The sequence below is a fragment of the Cuculus canorus genome, chromosome 2, assembly GCF_017976375.1.
Source record: "Cuculus canorus isolate bCucCan1 chromosome 2, bCucCan1.pri, whole genome shotgun sequence".
Taxonomy (NCBI): Eukaryota; Metazoa; Chordata; class Aves; order Cuculiformes; family Cuculidae; genus Cuculus; species Cuculus canorus.
In genome coordinates this window covers 161145680-161166290 of record NC_071402.1, presented here as the reverse complement: position 1 = coordinate 161166290, position 20611 = coordinate 161145680, and the positions used below count along the sequence as shown (strand labels likewise).

The 20611-nt window shown below is 58.1% G+C and overlaps 1 protein-coding gene across 1 annotated transcript; it reads right to left on the bottom strand.

The window, feature by feature from the left end:
* Positions 1 to 1262: 1262 nt before the first annotated feature.
* On the bottom strand, positions 1263 to 20359 carry LOC104061119 (zinc finger protein 783). The gene is made up of 7 exons (XM_054058412.1): positions 20267 to 20359; positions 16848 to 17138; positions 9450 to 9576; positions 8067 to 8345; positions 7160 to 7414; positions 6349 to 6462; positions 1263 to 3772 (listed from the first exon to the last, which is right to left on the bottom strand). Exons 1-7 carry the CDS (start codon positions 20288 to 20290, stop codon positions 2688 to 2690), a joined length of 2175 nt encoding a protein of 724 aa, XP_053914387.1. The 5' UTR covers positions 20291 to 20359; the 3' UTR covers positions 1263 to 2687.
* Between the last annotated feature and the right edge of the window lie 252 nt (positions 20360 to 20611).

Below are 20611 nucleotides of genomic sequence, written 5' to 3'. Positions count from 1 at the left end.
GCTGCATCCAGAGCAGCGTGGCCAGCAGGGACGGAGGGGATTCTGACCCTCTGCTCCTCTCCGGGGAGACCTCATCTGGAGGATTGAGTCCAGTTCTGGAATCCTCACCAGAAGAAGGAGATGGAGCTGTTGGAACGGGTCCAGAGGAGGCTCCAAGGATGATTGGAGGGCTGGAGAACCTCCCATGCGAGGACAGGCTGAGAGAGTTGGGGTTGTTCAGGAGAAGAGAAGGCTCCCAGGAGACCTTAGAGTGACCTTCCAGAACCTGAAGGGGCTCCAAGAAAGCTGGAGAGGGGCTGTTCCCAAAGGCGTGTGGGGATGGGACGAGGGGGAATGGGGATAAACTGGAGAGGGGCAGAGTTAGACTGGACATAAAGAGGAATTTCTTCACCATGAGAGTGGTGAGGCCCTGGCACAGGTTGTCCAGAGAAGCTGTGGCTGCCCCATCCCTGGAGGTGTTGAAGGCCACGTTGGATGCACCTTGGGCAGCCTGAGCCAGCGGGAGATGTCCCTGCCCATGGTGGAGGGTTGGAATTGGATGATCTTTAAGGTCCCTTCCAACCCAAACTGTGCTGTGATGCTATGATTTCCCTCGCTCCGCCGGGATGTGAGGGCACCAGCCCATCACCCCAGCATCCAGGCTGCTGTACGCACAAATACTTTATTGATTCCACAGCCTGAGAAAGGGATTTCATGGGAAACGCTGGTCCCAGCCACAAAAGCTTTCTAAGAAATACCCTTGCCGCGGTGGTCGGCCCAAGGGCGACGCCGGCTCCTCCGCATCCAACCGTGCCAACCCCAGAGGCGTTGCCCACCGGCAATACCATCCCACCAGCGAAGTCACCGTCCCGTGCGTCACTGGGATCAACTGGGGGGGCACTGGGATGTTTGGCCAGGCAGGGATAACCAGCCCGGTCACTACAGCCCATGCTGCGGGCACGGCTCGCTGCCAGATCCACTGTCACCGCACAACCGTCAGGCATCCGTCACCCGTGCGTCCGACAGGGTTTAGCAGCGACATCGCTTTGGGGATACAGGGATGATGTCTTCCACCCTCACGGCTGCAGTCCAAGCACGCTCTCCCATCTCCGCAGCCACAAACCGAGTGAAAAACCAGCCCAGAGGAGGAGGAGTGGGATGTCGTGTGTGTCCCCAAGGAGCGGCTCGGACACTGCTGTCCCTCCTGCAGGGTAGGGAGGTGGCTGGGTACCACTCGGCACCGAGGATTCCACCAGGACGTGGCTCGGACGTTTCCTCAGAGCGCAAAGCGTCCCCTGCAGCCCCAGACCTCGCAAGCGGCAAGGAATAAAACATCCTAAAGCAAATTGGTTCCCCCCCGGCTCCCTGCCCAGAGAGGGACAAGGACGACTCGGGGATGTCAAAGAATTACATCAAGCAATAAAAATCAACCCACCCAAAAAAACTAAACTCAAAGAGTCCCGACCAGCTGTGGCGTTTGGTCTGCACGGCGATGCCACCAAGACCGATTTCTTCTCTCCATACCCAATCGATGGTTCCTAGCAGCACGCGGGATGCACGCACGGCTCCGGCTGCGCGAGTGATTCCCGTCGACGCCAGAGCCACGCTCGGCCCGGCTTTCATCGCTTACCGCGCTCCCGTCTGCGCAGGTCTCACTTCCGCAACCGTTTGAGGTAGCCAGCAGAACTAGGTCTTCCACAGGATTAGTTACGGTGGGATTTTGCACATGGATTAAAGAAGACAACCTGGAGTTTGGAGAGCAGGAGCTTGTCCCGCAGCGGGGCTGAGCTGACGGGGTTTTTCCCACGCTCCGGAGCCTCAAGGCAGGATCCTGAGCTGCTGCAGCAGCACAAGCATCATCTTATCTTCTAAAGCAATTGTCCATCTGTTCAGGCTGGTCCTGAGGGAATTCACTCTGGTGAGCGTTCCTGGTTGCCATGGGCCGACCTCGCTGGAGGAAGGAGTAGAATCATAGAATCAATAGTTTGGGTTGGAAGGGACCTTAAAGATCATCCAGTTCCAACACCCCTGCCGTGGGTAGGGACACCCCACTAATGCGGCCGCGAGCTCGGAAACACTTCCAGCACGCTCGCAAGGAGAAATTATCATGGATTGCTTCGTTCTACGTCATCTTCCAGGGCATCCTTGGGTGGTTCCAGCCTGATGGAGGGGGTCAGCAGATCTCCTCACCAGGGTGGGTTATCAAACGAGCATGGCCAGGATGCAGTGGGCTCTCGGTGATGTCACGCTCTCTTCATCCAGTGTCTTGGTCAGGAAACTTGGTCAGTGAAGAAGTGCTGTGTGAGAAGCTCATCGGGTTTGATTCCCTTCTCTCTGTCCACCAATGCAACTGAATTTCCACACGGGAGGGCTCAGCTCCAGCGTCAAAGAACGAGTGAGCTCAGCTGCGGTTTGCAGTTCCTCTTGCTGGTCTTCTCCAGGAGAAGTCATCTCCTGGCAAGGTCAGCTTGGGAGAACGTTGTGCATGAGCCAGGTGATACAAGAATCCGAGGAATGGAAAAGCATTTTGGATCATAGAGGCTTCTCTAGTTTGCTCTTTAAGGTGATATCCAAAGCTTTGGATTCCTTCTACGTTCAGGAAAGCTCCTAAAATCCAGATGGGTCACAACCCCTGTGTCCCACTACGTGCAAAATCAACGCTCGCAGTTCCTCTCCAGTGACGCAAGCAGCTCTGATCCCTCCTGCCATCATTTCTCCGTCAGCCATGAAACCGCTGCCCTGTTTCCGAGTATAACCACAGGCTGGATGGCTCTCCCACCGGAACTGTGGATGTGGCAGTTCCTGACGGATAATCTGAGCCCTGCAGGACTAACCGGGAGCGCATTTGCAGGACCTGCTTTGGGCGCGGTGGCCGCAGGGCTAACGTTTCTCTCCGATGCTGGTGAGCGAGGAACGCTCCTGCCCGCCGGCGTCGCCGGTGCTCCTTGCGGCGTTGGCGTGGTGGCTGCCACGGGCCGTTGGAGCTCAGCCAGGGCTTTCTGACGCTCGTGGATCTTCTCGTGGCGCAAGAGGTGAGTTCTGCGGGTGAAGCATTTCTTGCAGGCGGCGCAACAATACCGTCTGTCCCGCGAGTGGGTCTGCAGGTGCCGCTGAAGGGAAAAAGCGCAAGAGAGGATCTTTTGGCAAAGATTGCATTTCTGCCTCGGCCTCTTACGTGGCTTAGGACTCGGCTGGCGAGGGGGACACGCGCTGGGAAGGCTCCCTCTGTCCGGCTCCTCCTTGGGTTGGCCCAACCAGGACCCTCCGGCACACGTCCCGTTGCCCAGGCTGTGGGCGCCGCCATAGGAAGCCCCGCAGAGCTTTCTCCTCGGGCGGATCCTCAGGTCCGGGTGGACGTTCCCCCAAACCTTGGCCCCAAAAGCTCTGTCTTTTATATGGATGCTTTGGTGAAGGTCCAAGTGGCGTTTGTCCGCGAAGCTGATCTCGCAGGTGGAGCACTCATAAGGTCCTTCTTTGGCGTGGCTTCGCTGGTGGATGATGAGGTTGATTTTCAGGCGGAAACGCTTCCCGCACTCGGTGCAAGGGTGCGACCACTCGCGCACGTAGCCGCGCCGGCAGTTGCCCATCAATAAACTGCTGCTTTCACATCTGCTCGGTTTCTTCTTGCTCTTGGCTTTGCCTGGCTCACTTTTGGGGCACTTCTGCATCTCCAGGCTGGGAGAGGGTGAAGAAAGCTCTTCCAACGCCTCCGGTTCCTCTTCCTTCACTTTGATGTTTGCAGCAGGAGAAGCTCCTTCCTGCGCCGTTTCATTTCCCGGTAAAAAGGCTTCCTCTGAAATGGAACAAGACAAGCATTGGTCATTCGCGCTCCCAGGACAAAGCCAGGTTGTGGTTGAGTCCTAAAGCGCTCGGCAAGCTTTTAGCAATAAAGGAGCTACCAGAACGCAGTTTGGAACGGTGTGGATGCCACCACGGTGTCCAGCTCACACGCCCTGAGCAACGCAACCGGTTCTCAAGGGACAGATCTCTTGCTCCTGGGAAGAACCAGGCTGGAGCCAGGATTCCTTATTGTGCAGGCTTCGTTCTTAGTCCGTTCCCTCGTTTGGCTCTACACGGGGATCTGGACGGGCTGGATCCATGGGCTGAGGCCACTAGGATGACGTCCAACAAGGCCAAGTGCCAAGCTTGGGACACTAAAACCCTGTGCGGCTCCAGGCTTGGGGAAAAGCGGCTGGAAATATGCCTGGAGGAGAAGGACCTGGGGATGTTGGTTGACCATGGCTGAACCTGAGCCAGCAGTGGCCCAGGTGGCCAAGAAAGCCACCAGCATCCTGGCTTGGATCAGAAACAGCGTGACCAGCAGGACCAAGAAAGGGATTCTGCCTTTGTATTCAGGACCGGTGAGGCCGTACCTCGAATCCTGGTTCAGTTTTGGGCCTCTCACTCCAAGAAAGACCTTGAGGTCCTGGAGCGTGTCTGGAGAAGGGAACGGAGCTGGGGAAGGGACTGGAGAACAGGGGTTATGAGGAGCAGCTGAGGGCCTTGGGGGTGTTCAGTTGGAGAAGAGGAGGCTGAGGGGAGACCTCATCGCTCTCTACAGCTCCTGGAAAGGAGGTTGTGGTGAGGTGGGTGTTGGTCTCTTCTCCCAGGTGATAGGATGGGAGGGAATGGCTTCAAGCTGCATCAGGGGAAGTTTAGATTGGACATCAGGAAAAATTTCTTCACTGAAAGGGTTCTCAGGCCCTGGCAGAAGCTGCCCTGGGGGAGGTGGTGGAGTCCCCGTCCCTGGAGGGGTTTAAAACACGGGGAGATGAGGTGCTCAGGATTCTGGTTTAGTGGTGGACAAGGTTGGACTTGATGATCTCAAAGGTCTTCTCCAGCCTAATGATTCTATGATACTCCAACACACTCTGTTTAAATCCCTTGCTGCCTCCTCTTTATCAGTACAAACTTCAGCCACAAGGCTTGATTATTTCCTCCTATCAAGCACCAATTAGCAAATTTACCACCTCACAAAGCCATCAATGCCCGTAGCACGAAGGGATCAACCTCTGCAACGCCAACACCACCAACAGCCACAAAGCGTAGCAGGAAAAAAGGGTGAGTGAAGAGCGATGAACTTCAGGTTCTTCGCTTCTGACAAGCTTGGGCCTGCCGGCAAACACCAAACGCCGCAGGGAGACCGGGAGGGCTGGGCAACACCGAGCATCGCCGTGAAGGCTCCACAGCTCCGCTGTGGTCAAGGCCGTTGAGACAGCCCAGAACCTGAAGCAGAAACGGGCTCCGAACCCCGCTGGAACATGGAAGTGCTCTATGTGTTTGCTTGGCAAACCATCAGGACCAGAACAGAGCAGATCTGCAGATGGCCACCCCTGGTTCCGACAGCCCTTGGTCCCTCTGCTTTCGTCATGGAAAAGAAGGCCATGCCTCGGAGCTGGAGGAAGGAAGTCCTACCAAAATTCTGACAGGAGGAGCCCCACCGGGACTGTTCTTTCCACAGAGGTGATAGAATCATAGAATGGTTTGGGTGAGAAGGAACCTCAAAACCCATCCAGTTCCAAACCCTGCCACGGGCAGGGACACCTCTCACTGGATCAGGTTGCTCCAAGGCCCATCCAACGTGGTCTGGAACACCTCCAGGGATGGGATCTGAGGGTTCTGGTTGACAGAAAGTTAAAATCATGGAACCATAGAATGGTTTGGGTTGGAAGGGACCTCAAAACCCATCCAGTTCCAAACCCTGCCATGGGCAGGGACACCTCTCACTGGATCAGGCGCTCCAAGGCCCATCCAACGTGGTCTGAAATACCTCCAGGGACGGGATCTGAGGGTTCTGGTTGACAGAAAGTTAAAATCATGGAACCATAGAATGGTTTGGGTTGGAAGGGACCTCAAAACCCATCCAGTTCCAACTCCCCTGCCATGGGCAGGGACACCTCCCACTGGATCAGGCACTCCAAGCCCCATCCAACCTGGCCTGGAACACCTCCAGGTATGGGGCAGCCACCACTTCTCTGGGCAACCATTCCAGGGCCTCCCCACCCTCACAGGAGAACATTTCTCCCTAAGATCTCATCTCAGTCTCCCCTCTTTCAGCTTCAAACCGTTCCCCTGGTCCTCTTCCTGCACTCCGTGATCCAGAGTCCCTCCCCAGCTTTCCTGGAGCCCCTTTCAGTGCTGGAAGCTGCTCTAAGGTCTCCCTGAAGGCCTCGTCTTCTCCAGGCTGAACCACTCCACCCTCCCAGCGAAATGTTTCTTCCTAGATCTAGAGCTGAAATGCCCAACACCAACCCCTTCCCTTGCTCAGAGATAGAAAAGAAGCCTCAAACTTCCTTTCCCTCCTCATTTCAAGCCCGCCAGCGAGCTGCATCCTGCCTGCAGGGTCCTGTGTCTCCCGTGGTTCCTCACCAGTGTCGGACTCAGACAGGTTCTCTTCCATCTCTCTTTCAGACTGATCCTTCCTGCGCCGCTTCTCATTCTCTGGACTCAGGGACACGACATTCATCACCAGGATGGGGACTTCTGCTTGCAGAGAAAAAGAAAAGCAGTTTTAAAAGAGCTGTGGAGAGCTCACGTCTTCCTGCGCTGCTGTGACACCGACTGGAGATGTGTTGGCATGAAGAAAAGCCAGAGAAAGCTGTGGCTCAAGAAGCCATGAGACAAATCACACCACAAGAGCTTTAGACTGGGTATTAAGAAATATTCCTTCACCCAAAGGGTTGGGAAACACCGGCAGAAGCTGCCCAGGGCAGTGGTGGAATCCCCATCCCTGGAGGGATTGAAAAGACATGAAGATGCGGAGCTTAGGGACATGGTTTAGTGTTGGGTTTATGGTTGGACTTGACCTTAAAAAGGTCTTCTCCAACCTACAGAAAGCATGAGAGGAGTTCGAAGGAACCGAAGCCACACGCAAGGACCAAAAGCAGAGGGAGGATCTGGAGGAACGACACAACAGTGCCACCTCTGCGGAGCAACCTCATCCCTCTTAAACTCTCCCCACCAACTCCACAGGGAGTATTTCCACATTCCCTTACGTTCAGGCCCTCGAACGCCTTTCATTTTTCCCGGCAGCACCTTGACAACACACCCAAAGCTTCTGCTTTTCCCTGGTGATGCTCCTTTTAAGCACAGTGACACACCAGGGCCACCGATACTGCGTGGAGACCGGAGAAAGGACAGGAATGGCCTGGGGGTGAGTTCTGCCACCCACATAATTTACCTGTGTTGGCTCTCGGGGAGACTTTATCCCCTCGCAGAGCCTCTTCCCTCTGGCCCATCTTTTCTGGTGCCTGCAGAGGCTCTGCACCGCTTGGGATGTCTGTCTGCGGAGGTGCCCGAGTGCTTGGGATGCTCCTCTGCGAAGGTTCCTGCTCGTCTCCGATGTGCGTCTGCGGAGGATCCAGACCGTCTCGGACATCAAGCTCTTTATCCCTCTCCATTCGGGACAGGATGTCAGGGTTAGCCGCAGCGCGGTCTGCTCACGGGGCAGAGAGGCAGAGGACAGCAGGTTTGGTTAGGAACTGGGTTCACCTTCATTTTGCCGAGCACTCAGTCCCTCCCCAAGCCCAGAACCAGCACGGACAGACACACATGAGCTGTTGGAACGGGTCCAGAGGATGCTCCAACGATGCTGCGAGGGCTGAAGCACCTCCCATCCGAAGACAGGCTGAGAGAGTTGGGGTTGTTCAGCCTGGAGAAGGCTCTGAGGAGACCTTAGAGCGACCTTCCAGTCCCTGAAGGGGCTCCAAGAAAGCTGGAGAGGGTTCCCAAAGGCTTGTGGGGATGGGACGAGGGGCAACGGGGATAAACTGGAGAGGGGCAGATTTAGACTGGACATAAGGAAGAACTTCTTCACCATGGTGAGGCCCTGGCACAGGCTGCCCCATCCCTGGAGGTGTTCAAGGCCAGGTTGGATGGGCCTTGAGCAGCCTGAGCCAGTGGGACGTCTCTGCCCATGGCAGGAGGGTTGGAAGTAGATGATCTTTAAGGCCCCTTCCAACCCGATCTATTCAATAATTCCACAACTCTATGCTTCTATGACCCTCAGAGCAGTTCAGACACCGCTGGGACACATCCTGATGTTGGAACAGGAACTGTCACCTCCTCCCGGCACCTACTTAACCTACCCGTGTCAGCTTCCTCGGGGAATTCTTTTTCTCCCAAAGCCTCTTCCATCTCTTCCGGTGCCTGTGGGGTTTCCTGGCTGTCTTGGAAGCGTGTTTGGGGAGATTCCTGACCGTCTCCGATCTGTGTCTGCAGGGAACCCGTCTCGTCTCCGCTGCGCGTCTGCAGGGAACTCATCTCATCTCCGATGCGCGTCTGCAGGGGCTCCTGATGGTCTTGGACATAAAACTCTTCATCCCTTTCCATCTGGGAGAGGACATCAGGTTTGGCCACAGCGTAGTCTGCTCGTGGGGAAGAGGACAGCGGGTTTCGTTAGGAACCAGACACACCTTCATTCTGTCGAGCTCTCTCTCCTTCCCTCCCCAAGCCCAGAGCCGGCACGGACAGATACAACCCCGGGATCTGTGCTCCAACCAGAGCGGTGGAGCTGCTTTTTCCCCTCGGCAGGATCTGCCCATCAGCACAACAATAGCTCAACCACAGAGAATCTAAACAGCGAAACATCTAAAATCTCAAAGGGAAGAGAAAAGCTTTGTCTTGATTTAACATTTTCCTCCCGTTTCGACTTTAGCAGTGGTTTGAAAAACAGTTCCGGGCTATCGTTCTGGAACATGAAACATTCTGGATGTTTTCTGGCCCCTATGGATATGTCCAGGTCAGACAGACCACAAGAGGAGCAGATTTTTCTGTTTCTACAGAACATAGAGGAGAAAAGTCATCAGCCTCAGCGGCTGCACAGAGCGGTACTTTGCCAGTCACATCCAAGGAACAGTTTTTGGTGGGGAATATCGTACAGCCCAGACCATCCAGGAACACATCCGGTGTCCTGACGAACACCGAGTGCGATTCGCTCAGTTCTTTACCAAAGTAAATGGAAATATCATAGAATCATGGAAATATCATTTGAATGGTTGGACTCGATGATCCAATGGGTCCTTTCCAACCTTGTGATTCTGTGATTCTGTGAATCATAGAATGGTTTGGGTTGGAAGGGACCTCAAAGCTCACCCAGTTCCAACCCCTGGACACGAGCAGGGACGCCTCCCACTGGATCCGGTTGTTCCTGATCCATCCAACGTGGCCTTCAACACCTCCAGGGATGGGGTAGCCACAACTTCTCTGGGCAACCTGTGCCAGGGCCACCTCGCCCTCCCAGGAGAACATTTCTTCCTAAGAGCTCATTCTCGATCTCTCCTTTTTCAGCTTCGAACCGTTCCGTTCATCCTATCCCTACAATCCCTGATCATGAGCCCCTTCCCAGCTTTCCTGGAGCCCCTTTCAGTCCTGGAAGCTGCTCTAAGGTCTCCTCGAAGCCTTCTCTTCTCCAGGCTGAACAACCCCAACTGGAATAGAGGCCAATCCAGAGGCACAAAGCCCATCCTTACCCAGGGAGATCAGCATCTCATAGTTGCCCCTTATCACAGCCCTGTACAGATCCTTCTGCCAGCGCTCCATTCTGTCCCATTCCTGCTCGTTGAAGTACACGGAAATGTCATCGAACGTGATGGGGACCTGGAATCACAAATATTCCGTGCTCAGTTACCTTTGCTGCGGCATTCCCCAAACACCCTCCCCAGCTACGATCACTCCAGCATTCCCCAAACACCCTCTCCAGCTACGATCGCTGTGGCATTCCCCAAACACCCTCTCCAGCTACGATCGCTCCGGCATTCCCCAAACACCCTCTCCAGCTACGATCGCTCCGGCATTCCCCAAACACCCTCTCCAGCTACGATCACTCCGGCATTCCCCAAACACCCTCTCCAGCTACGATCACTCCAGCATTCCCCAAACACCCTCTCCAGCCATGATCGCTCCGGCATTCCCCAAACACCCTCTCCAGCTATGATCGCTCCGGCATTCCCCAAACACCCTCTCCAGCTATGATCGCTCCGGCATTCCCCAAACACCCTCTCCAGCTATGATCGCTCCGGCATTCCCCAAACACCCTCTCCAGCTACGATCGCTCCGGCATTCCCCAAACACCCTCTCCAGCCATGATCGCTCCGGCATTCCCCAAACACCCTCTCCAGCTATGATCGCTCCAGCATTCCCCAAACACCCTCTCCAGCTACGATCGCTCCGGCATTCCCCAAACACCCTCCATGGCTACGATCGCTCCGGCATTCCCCAAACACCCTCTCCAGCTATGATCACTCCGGCATTCCCCAAACACCCTCTCCAGCCATGATCGCTCCGGCATTCCCCAAACACCCTCTCCAGCTATGATCGCTCCGGCATTCCCCAAACACCCTCTCCAGCCATGATCGCTCCGGCATTCCCCAAACACCCTCTCCAGCTATGATCACTCCGGCATTCCCCAAACACCCTCTCCAACCACGATCGCTCCGGCATTCCCCAAACACCCTCTCCAGCTACGATCACTCCGGCATTCCCCAAACACCCTCCATGGCTACGATCACTCCAGCATTCCCCAAACACCCTCTCCAGCTACGATCACTCCGGCATTCCCCAAACACCCTCCATGGCTACGATCACTCCAGCATTCCCCAAACACCCTCTCCAGCCATGATCGCTCTGGCATTCCCCAAACACCCTCTCCAACCACTATCACTCCAGCATTCCCCAAACACCCTCTCCAGCTACGATCGCTCCGGCATTCCCCAAACACCCTCTCCAGCTACGATCACTCCTGCATTCCCCAAACACCCTCTCCAGCTACGATCGCTCCGGCATTCCCCAAACACCCTTTCCAGCTACGATCGCTCCGGCATTCCCCAAACACCCTCTCCAGCTACGATCGCTCCGGCATTCCCCAAACACCCTCCCCAGCTACGATCGCTCCAGCATTCCCCAAACACCCTCCATGGCTACGATCGCTCCGGCATTCCCCAAACACCCTCCATGGCTACGATCGCTCCGGCATTCCCCAAACACCCTCCATGGCTACGATCGCTCCGGCATTCCCCAAACACCCTCTCCAGCTACGATCACTCCGGCATTCCCCAAACACCCTCTCCAGCTACGATCGCTCCAGCATTCCCCAAACGCCCTCTCCAGCTACGATCACTCCAGCATTCCCCAAACGCCCTCCCCAACTATGATCGCTCCGGCATTCCCCAAACACCCTCCATGGCTACGATCGCTCCAGCATTCCCCAAACACCCTCTCCAGCTACGATCGCTCCGGCATTCCCCAAACACCCTCTCCAGCTATGATCGCTCCAGCATTCCCCAAACACCCTCTCCAGCTACGATCGCTCCAGCATTCCCCAAACACCCTCTCCAGCTACGATCGCTCCGGCATTCCCCAAACACCCTCTCCAGCTACGATCGCTCCAGCATTCCCCAAACACCCTCTCCAGCTACGATCGCTCCAGCATTCCCCAAACACCCTCTCCAGCTACGATCGCTCCAGCATTCCCCAAACACCCTCTCCAGCTACGATCGCTCCGGCATTCCCCAAACACCCTCTCCAGCCACGATCGCTCCGGCATTCCCCAAACACCCTCTCCAGCTACGATCACTCCGGCATTCCCCAAACACCCTCCATGGCTACGATCGCTCCGGCATTCCCCAAACACCCTCTCCAGCTACGATCGCTCCAGCATTCCCCAAACACCCTCTCCAGCTACGATCGCTCCAGCATTCCCCAAACACCCTCTCCAGCTACGATCACTCCGGCATTCCCCAAACACCCTCTCCAGCTACGATCGCTCCGGCATTCCCCAAACACCATCTCCAGCCACGATCACTCCGGCATTCCCCAAACACCCTCTCCAGCTACGATCGCTCCGGCATTCCCCAAACACCCTCTCCAGCTACGATCACTCCGGCATTCCCCAAACACCCTCTCCAGCTATGATCGCTCCGGCATTCCCCAAACACCCTCTCCAGCTACGATCGCTCCGGCATTCCCCAAACACCCTCTCCAGCTACGATCGCTCCGGCATTCCCCAAACACCCTCCATGGCTACGATCGCTCCGGCATTCCCCAAACATCCTCCATGGCTACAATCACTCCAACATTCCCCAAACACCCTCCATGGCTACGATCGCTCCAGCATTCCCCAAACACCCTCTCCAGCTACGATCACTCCAACATTCCCCAAACACCCTCTCCAGCTACGATCACTCCAACATTCCCCAAACACCCTCTCCAGCTACGATCACTCCAACATTCCCCAAACACCCTCTCCAGCTACGATCGCTCCGGCATTCCCCAAACACCCTCCCCAGCTACGATCGCTCCAGCATTCCCCAAACACCCTCCATGGCTACGATCGCTCCGGCATTCCCCAAACACCCTCCATGGCTACGATCGCTCCGGCATTCCCCAAACACCCTCCATGGCTACGATCGCTCCGGCATTCCCCAAACACCCTCTCCAGCTACGATCACTCCGGCATTCCCCAAACACCCTCTCCAGCTACGATCGCTCCAGCATTCCCCAAACGCCCTCTCCAGCTACGATCACTCCAGCATTCCCCAAACGCCCTCCCCAACTATGATCGCTCCGGCATTCCCCAAACACCCTCCATGGCTACGATCGCTCCAGCATTCCCCAAACACCCTCTCCAGCTACGATCGCTCCGGCATTCCCCAAACACCCTCTCCAGCTATGATCGCTCCAGCATTCCCCAAACACCCTCTCCAGCTACGATCGCTCCAGCATTCCCCAAACACCCTCTCCAGCTACGATCGCTCCGGCATTCCCCAAACACCCTCTCCAGCCACGATCGCTCCGGCATTCCCCAAACACCCTCTCCAGCTACGATCACTCCGGCATTCCCCAAACACCCTCCATGGCTACGATCGCTCCGGCATTCCCCAAACACCCTCTCCAGCTACGATCGCTCCAGCATTCCCCAAACACCCTCTCCAGCTACGATCGCTCCGGCATTCCCCAAACACCCTCTCCAGCTACGATCGCTCCAGCATTCCCCAAACACCCTCTCCAGCTACGATCACTCCGGCATTCCCCAAACACCCTCTCCAGCTACGATCGCTCCGGCATTCCCCAAACACCATCTCCAGCCACGATCACTCCGGCATTCCCCAAACACCCTCTCCAGCTACGATCACTCCGGCATTCCCCAAACACCCTCTCCAGCTATGATCGCTCCGGCATTCCCCAAACACCCTCTCCAGCTACGATCGCTCCGGCATTCCCCAAACACCCTCCATGGCTACGATCGCTCCGGCATTCCCCAAACATCCTCCATGGCTACAATCACTCCAACATTCCCCAAACACCCTCCATGGCTACGATCGCTCCAGCATTCCCCAAACACCCTCTCCAGCTACGATCACTCCAACATTCCCCAAACACCCTCTCCAGCTACGATCACTCCAACATTCCCCAAACACCCTCTCCAGCTACGATCACTCCAACATTCCCCAAACACCCTCCATGGCTACGATCGCTCCAGCATTCCCCAAACACCCTCTCCAGCTACAATCGCTCCAGCATTCCCCAAACACCCTCTCCAGCTACGATCACTCCAGCATTCCCCAAACACCCTCTCCAACTACGATCGCTCCGGCATTCCCCAAACACCCTCTCCAGCTACGATCGCTGCGGCATTCCCCAAACACCCTCTCCAGCTACGATCGCTCCGGCATTCCCCAAACACCCTCTCCAGCTACGATCACTCCAGCATTCCCCAAACACCCTCTCCAACTACGATCGCTCCGGCATTCCCCAAACACCCTCCCCAGCTACGATCGCTCCGGCATTCCCCAAACACCCTCCATGGCTACGATTGCTCCGGCATTCCCCAAACACCCTCCATGGCTACGATCGCTCCGGCATTCCCCAAACACCCTCCATGGCTACGATCGCTCCGGCATTCCCCAAACACCCTCTCCAGCTACGATCACTCCGGCATTCCCCAAACACCCTCTCCAGCTACGATCGCTCCAGCATTCCCCAAACACCCTCTCCAGCTACGATCACTCCAGCATTCCCCAAACGCCCTCGCCAACTATGATCGCTCCGGCATTCCCCAAACACCCTCCATGGCTACGATCGCTCCAGCATTCCCCAAACACCCTCTCCAGCTACGATCGCTCCAGCATTCCCCAAACACCCTCTCCAGCCACGATCGCTCCGGCATTCCCCAAACACCCTCTCCAGCTACGATCACTCCGGCATTCCCCAAACACCCTCCATGGCTACGATCGCTCCGGCATTCCCCAAACACCCTCTCCAGCTACGATCGCTCCGGCATTCCCCAAACACCATCTCCAGCCACGATCACTCCGGCATTCCCCAAACACCCTCTCCAGCTACGATCACTCCGGCATTCCCCAAACACCCTCTCCAGCTACGATCGCTCCAGCATTCCCCAAACACCCTCTCCAGCTACGATCACTCCAGCATTCCCCAAACACCCTCCATGGCTACGATCGCTCCGGCATTCCCCAAACACCCTCTCCAGCCACGATCACTCCGGCATTCCCCAAACACCATCTCCAGCCACGATCACTCCGGCATTCCCCAAACACCCTCTCCAGCTACGATCGCTCCGGCATTCCCCAAACACCCTCCATGGCTACGATCGCTCCGGCATTCCCCAAACACCCTCTCCAGCTACGATCGCTCCGGCATTCCCCAAACACCCTCTCCAGCTACGATCACTCCTGCATTCCCCAAACACCCTCTCCAGCTACGATCGCTCCGGCATTCCCCAAACACCCTCTCCAGCTACGATCGCTCCAGCATTCCCCAAACACCCTCTCCAGCTACGATCGCTCCGGCATTCCCCAAACACCCTCTCCAGCCACGATCGCTCCGGCATTCCCCAAACACCCTCTCCAGCCACGATCACTCCGGCATTCCCCAAACACCCTCTCCAGCTACGATCGCTCCGGCATTCCCCAAACACCCTCCATGGCTACGATCGCTCCGGCATTCCCCAAACACCCTCTCCAGCTACGATCGCTCCGGCATTCCCCAAACACCCTCCATGGCTACGATCGCTCCGGCATTCCCCAAACACCCTCTCCAGCTACGATCGCTCTGGCATTCCCCAAACACCCTCCATGGCTACGATCGCTCCGGCATTCCCCAAACACCCTCCATGGCTACGATCGCTCCGGCATTCCCCAAACACCCTCTCCAGCTACGATCGTTCCGGCATTCCCCAAACACCCTCTCCAGCTACGATCGCTCCGGCATTCCCCAAACACCCTCTCCAGCTACGATCGCTCCGGCATTCCCCAAACACCCTCTCCAGCTACGATCACTCCGGCATTCCCCAAAAACCCTCTATGGCTACGATCACTCCGGCATTCCCCAAACACCCTCTCCAGCTACGATCGCTCCGGCATTCCCCAAACACCCTCTATGGCTACGATCACTCCGGCATTCCCCAAACACCCTCTCCAGCTACGATCACTCCGGCATTCCCCAAACACCCTCTCCAGCTACGATCGTTCCGGCATTCCCCAAACACCCTCCATGGCTACGATCACTCCGGCATTCCCCAAACACCCTCTCCAGCTACGATCACTCCGGCATTCCCCAAACACCCTCTCCAGCTACGATCGCTCCGGCATTCCCCAAACACCCTCTCCAGCTACGATCACTCCTGCATTCCCCAAACACCCTCTCCAGCTACGATCGCTCCGGCATTCCCCAAACACCCTCTCCAGCTACGATCGCTCCGGCATTCCCCAAACACCCTCTCCAGCTACGATCGTTCCGGCATTCCCCAAACACCCTCTCCAGCTACGATCGCTCCGGCATTCCCCAAACACCCTCTCCAGCTACGATCACTCCGGCATTCCCCAAACACCCTCTCCAGCTACAATCGCTCCGGCATTCCCCAAACACCCTCTCCAGCTACGATCGCTCCAGCATTCCCCAAACACCCTCTCCAGCTACGATCGCTCCGGCATTCCCCAAACACCCTCTCCAGCTACGATCACTCCGGCATTCCCCAAACACCCTCTCCAGCTATGATCACTCCGGCATTCCCCAAACACCCTCTCCAGCTATGATCGCTCCGGCATTCCCCAAACACCCTCCATGGCTACGATCACTCCGGCATTCCCCAAACACCCTCTCCAGCTATGATCACTCCGGCATTCCCCAAACACCCTCTCCAGCTACGATCACTCCGGCACTCCCCAAACACCCTCTCCAGCTACGATCGCTCCGGCATTCCCCAAACACCCTCCCCGGCTACGATCGCTCCGGCATTCCCCAAACACCCTCTCCAGGTACGATCACTCCAGCATTCCCCAAACACCCTCCATGGCTACGATCGCTCCGGCATTCCCCAATCACCCTCTCCAGCTACGATCACTCCAGCATTCCCCAAACACCCTCCATGGCTACGATCGCTCCGGCATTCCCCAAACACCCTCTCCAGGTACGATCGCTCCGGCATTCCCCAAACACCCTCTCCAGGTACGATCGCTCCGGCATTCCCCAAACACCCTCTCCAGCTACGATCGCTCCAGCATTCCCCAAACACCCTCTCCAGCTACGATCGCTCCGGCATTCCCCAAACACCCTCTCCAGCTACGATCGCTCCGGCATTCCCCAAACACCCTCCATGGCTACGATCACTCCGGCATTCCCCAAACACCCTCTCCAGCTACGATCACTCCGGCATTCCCCAAACACCCTCTATGGCTACGATCGCTCCGGCATTCCCCAAACACCCTCTCCAGCCACGATCGCTCCGGCATTCCCCAAACACCCTCTCCAGCTACGATCGCTCCAGCACTCCCCAAACACCCTCTCCAACCACGATCGCTCCGGCATTCCCACTCGTGGCCACTTCCCGAGGTCATTCTGGCCGCCGTTACCTTAGGGATTTCGCCTCGGGTGCTGGGGGGCAGCCGGAGGATCCAGAAGTTCCTGTTCTTCAGGAGGTTCTCCACGTTGTCCAGGCGCTTCTGGAGGTGCCCGTAGTCCTGCAGGAGGCTGCCCATGGCGCTCAGCTTGGTGCCCAACTCCCCGACCAGGTTCTCGCACGCCAACAGCCTCCGTTCCGCCCGCTCCGTCCGGCTCTGCAGCTCCCGCAGTTGTTGGGCGTCGGTGAGCCCCGCTGCGGCTCGTGGTGCCATGGCCACCCTGCGCCTGGGGGTGCTCGAGGCCTGGGGAGGGGGGAAATGAGGGGTGAAGGGCAGCGGGGGGAACCCCCAGTACTCACCAAGGGCTGGTTGGAGTCTGGAGACCCACAAGTGGGTTCCCGCAGCACCGCCAGCCCCACAAGTCCCAGGGGAAGCAGCGGATCCTGGTTGTCCCCCCTCTCTCATCCCCCTGAACCCCTTGAGGGTCCCAACCCATTCCACCAACTGGGAGCCCTGAGCCCCCTCTAATTCCCTCAAACCGGTAGGCAGGGCTCCCCTTCATCCCCCTGAACCCCTGGGGACACCCCATCTCCCAGACCGGTACCCCTGGGGACCCCTCATCACCCCAAAAGGCACCCCTAGGTTCCCTCTCTCATCTTCCCAAACTGGTACCACTGGAGTCCCCCTCATCCCCCTGAACCAGCACCCCTGGGGACACCCCATCTCCCAGACCGGTACCCCTGGGGACCCCTCATCGCCCCAAACGGCACTCCTGGGTCCCCTCTCTGATCTCCCCAAACTGGTACCACTGGAGTCCCCCTCATCCCTCTGAACCAGTGCCCCTGGGGACACCCCATCTCCCGGACCGGTACCCCTGGGGACCCCTCATCACCCCAAAAGGCACCCCTGGGTCCCCTCTCTGATCTCCCCAAACTGGTACCACTGGAATCCCTCTCATCCCCCTGAACCAGCACCCCTGGGGACACCCCATCTCCCGGACCGGTACCCCTGGGGACCCCTCATCACCCCAAAAGGCACCCCTAGGTTCCCTTTCTCATCTCCCCAAACTGGTACCACTGGAGTCCCCTTCATCCCCCTGAACCAGCACCCCTGGGGACTCCCCACTCCCGCCCAAACTTGCACCCCTGGGTCTCCTCTAATCCCCCCAAAACGATACCCCCGGGGTTCCCCAGATCCATGGAACCAGCACCCACGGGACCCCTCCAACCAGTACCCCTGGGTCCACTCTTTGATCTCCCCAAACTGGTACCACTGGAGTCCCCCTCATCTCTCAAACCAGCACCCCTGAGTCCCCCCTAATCCCCCTAAACTGGTACCCCTGGGGTCCCCCACATCCCCTGAACTGGTATCCCTGGGGATCCCCTCTAATCCCCCCCCAAACCAGTGACCCTGTGTCCCCTCCCTCATCTCCCCAAACTGGTACCACTGGAGTCCCCCTCATCCCTCAAACCATCACCCCTGGGGACCCCTCCAACCACTACCCCTGGGTCTCCTCTGATCTCCCCAAACTGGTACCACTGGAGTCCCCTTCATCCCTCAAACCAGTGACCCTGAGTCCTCCCTAATCCCCCAAACTGGTACCCCTGGGCTCCCCCACGTCCCCTGAACCGGTATCCCTGGGGATCCCCTCTAATCCCCCCCAAACCAGTGACACTGGGTCCCTTCTCTCATCTCCCCAAACTGGTACCACTGGAGTCCCCTTCATCCCCCTGAACCAGCACCCCTGGGGACCCCCCACCCCCCCAAACTGGTACCCCTGGGTCTCCTCTAATCCCCTCAAACCGGTACCCCCGGGGTCCCCCTGATCCATAGAACCATCACTCCTGGGGACCCCTCCAACCACTACCCCTGGGTCCTCTCTCTGATCTCCCCAAACTGGTACCACTGGAGTCCCCTTCATCCCTCAAACCAGTGACCCTGGGTCCCCCCTAATCCCCCCAAAATGGTACCCCTGGGGTCCCCCACATCCCCTGAGCAGGTAACCCTGGATGCCCTCTAATCCCCCCCAAACCAGTGACACTGGGTCCCTTCTCTCATCTCCCCAAACTGGTACCACTGGAGTCCCCCTCATCCCCCTGAACCAGTACCCCTGGGGACCCCCCACCCCCCCAAACTGGCACCCCTGGGTCTCCTCTAATCCCCCCAAACCGATACCCCCGGGGTCCCCCTGATCCATGGAACCAACACCCCTGGGGACCCCTCCAACCAGTACCCCTGGGTCCCCTCACTGATCTCCCCAAACTGGTACCACTGGAGTCCCCCTCATGCCTCAAACCAGCACCCCTGGGTTCCCCCTAGTCCCCCCAAAACGGTACCCCTGGGGTCCCCCAGATCCATAGAACCATTACCCCTGGGGACCCCTCCAACCAGTACCCCTGGGTCCCCCCTCTGATCTCCCCAAACTGGTATCACTGGAGTCCCCTTCATCTCTCAAACCAGTGACCCTGGGTCCTCCCTAATCCCCCCAAAACGGTACCCCAGGGGTCCCCCACATCCCCTGAGCCGGTAACCCTGGATGCCCTCTAATCCCCCCCAAACCAGTGACCCTGGGTCCCCTCTAATCCCCCCAAACTGGTACCACTGGAGTCCCCTTCATCCCCCTGAACCAGCACCCTTGGGGACCCTCCACGCCCCCAAACTTGTACCCCTGGGTCCCCTGTAATCCCCCCAAAATTATACCCCCGGGGTCCCCCTGATCCATGGAGCCATCACCCCTGGGGACCCCTCCAACCACTACCCCTGGGTCCCCCCTCTGATCTCCCCAAACTGGTACCACTGGAGTCCCCCTCATCCCTCAAACCAGTGACCCTGGGTCCCCCCTAATCCCCCCAAAACTGTACCCTTGGGGTCACCCACATCCCCTGAACCGGTATCCCTGGGGATCCCCTCTAACCCCCCCCCAAACTGGTACCACTGGAGTCCCCCTCATCCCCCTGAACCAGCACCCCTGGGGACACCCCCCCCCCAAACTGGCACCCCGGGGTCCCCTCCATCCCCCCAAACCGGTACCCCCGGGGTCCCCCCCATCCCCCCAAACCAGCACCCCCGGGTCCCCCCCAACCCCCCAAACCGGTACCCCCGGGGTCCCCCAATCCCCCAAACCAGCACCCCGGGGTCCCCCCCATCCCCCCAAACCAGCACCCCCGGGTCCCCCCCATCCCCCCAAACCGGTACCCCCGGTGTCCCCCAATCCCCCAAACCGGCACCCCGGGGTCCCCCCCATCCCCTGAACCGGCAGCTCGGGGTCCCCCCAATCCCCTGAACCCCCAGGGTTCCCCTCCTCCCTCACGCCGGTGCCGCGGGGTCCCCCCATCGCGGTCCCCCTCCCCGCCCCACCATCGCCCGCTTCCCCTCCGCGGCTCTCGGCGCAGCCGCTCCCGCTACAATCGCATCCCCCGACTCGGCCTCACCTGAACGGGGCCCCGGCGGGACATGACGGCCTCCTCGGCCCCGCGCGCCCTGAAACACCGAGAGAGCGCCCTCTATGGGCCGGGAGGAACGTGGACGCCGAGAGAGCGCCCCCTATGGGATGGGAGGAACATGGACACCGAGAGAGTGCCCCTTATGGGCCGGGAGGAACCGAGTGAGCGCCCTCTATGGGATGGGAGGAACGGAGACACCGAGCGAGCGTCCCCTATGGGATGAGTGGAACCGAGTGAGCGCCCTCTATGGGATGGGAGGAACATGGACACCGAGAGAGCGTCCCCTATGGGTCGGGAGGAACCGAGTGAGTGCCCCCTATGGCCCGGGAGGAA

Bases quoted from the DNA above. Each gene is read 5' to 3' on its own strand.
- LOC104061119 (XM_054058412.1), bottom strand. From the start codon at position 20,290: ATGTCCCGCCGGGGCCCCGTTCAG. The intron at 17,139-20,266 runs GTGAGGCCGAGT...CCCCCTCCCCAG, and splicing joins CCCGCCGGGGCCCCGTTCAG to GCCTCGAGCACCCCCAGGCG. The intron at 7,415-8,066 runs GTAGGTTAAGTA...CCCCGTGAGCAG, and splicing joins CCCCGAGGAAGCTGACACGG to ACCGCGCTGCGGCTAACCCT.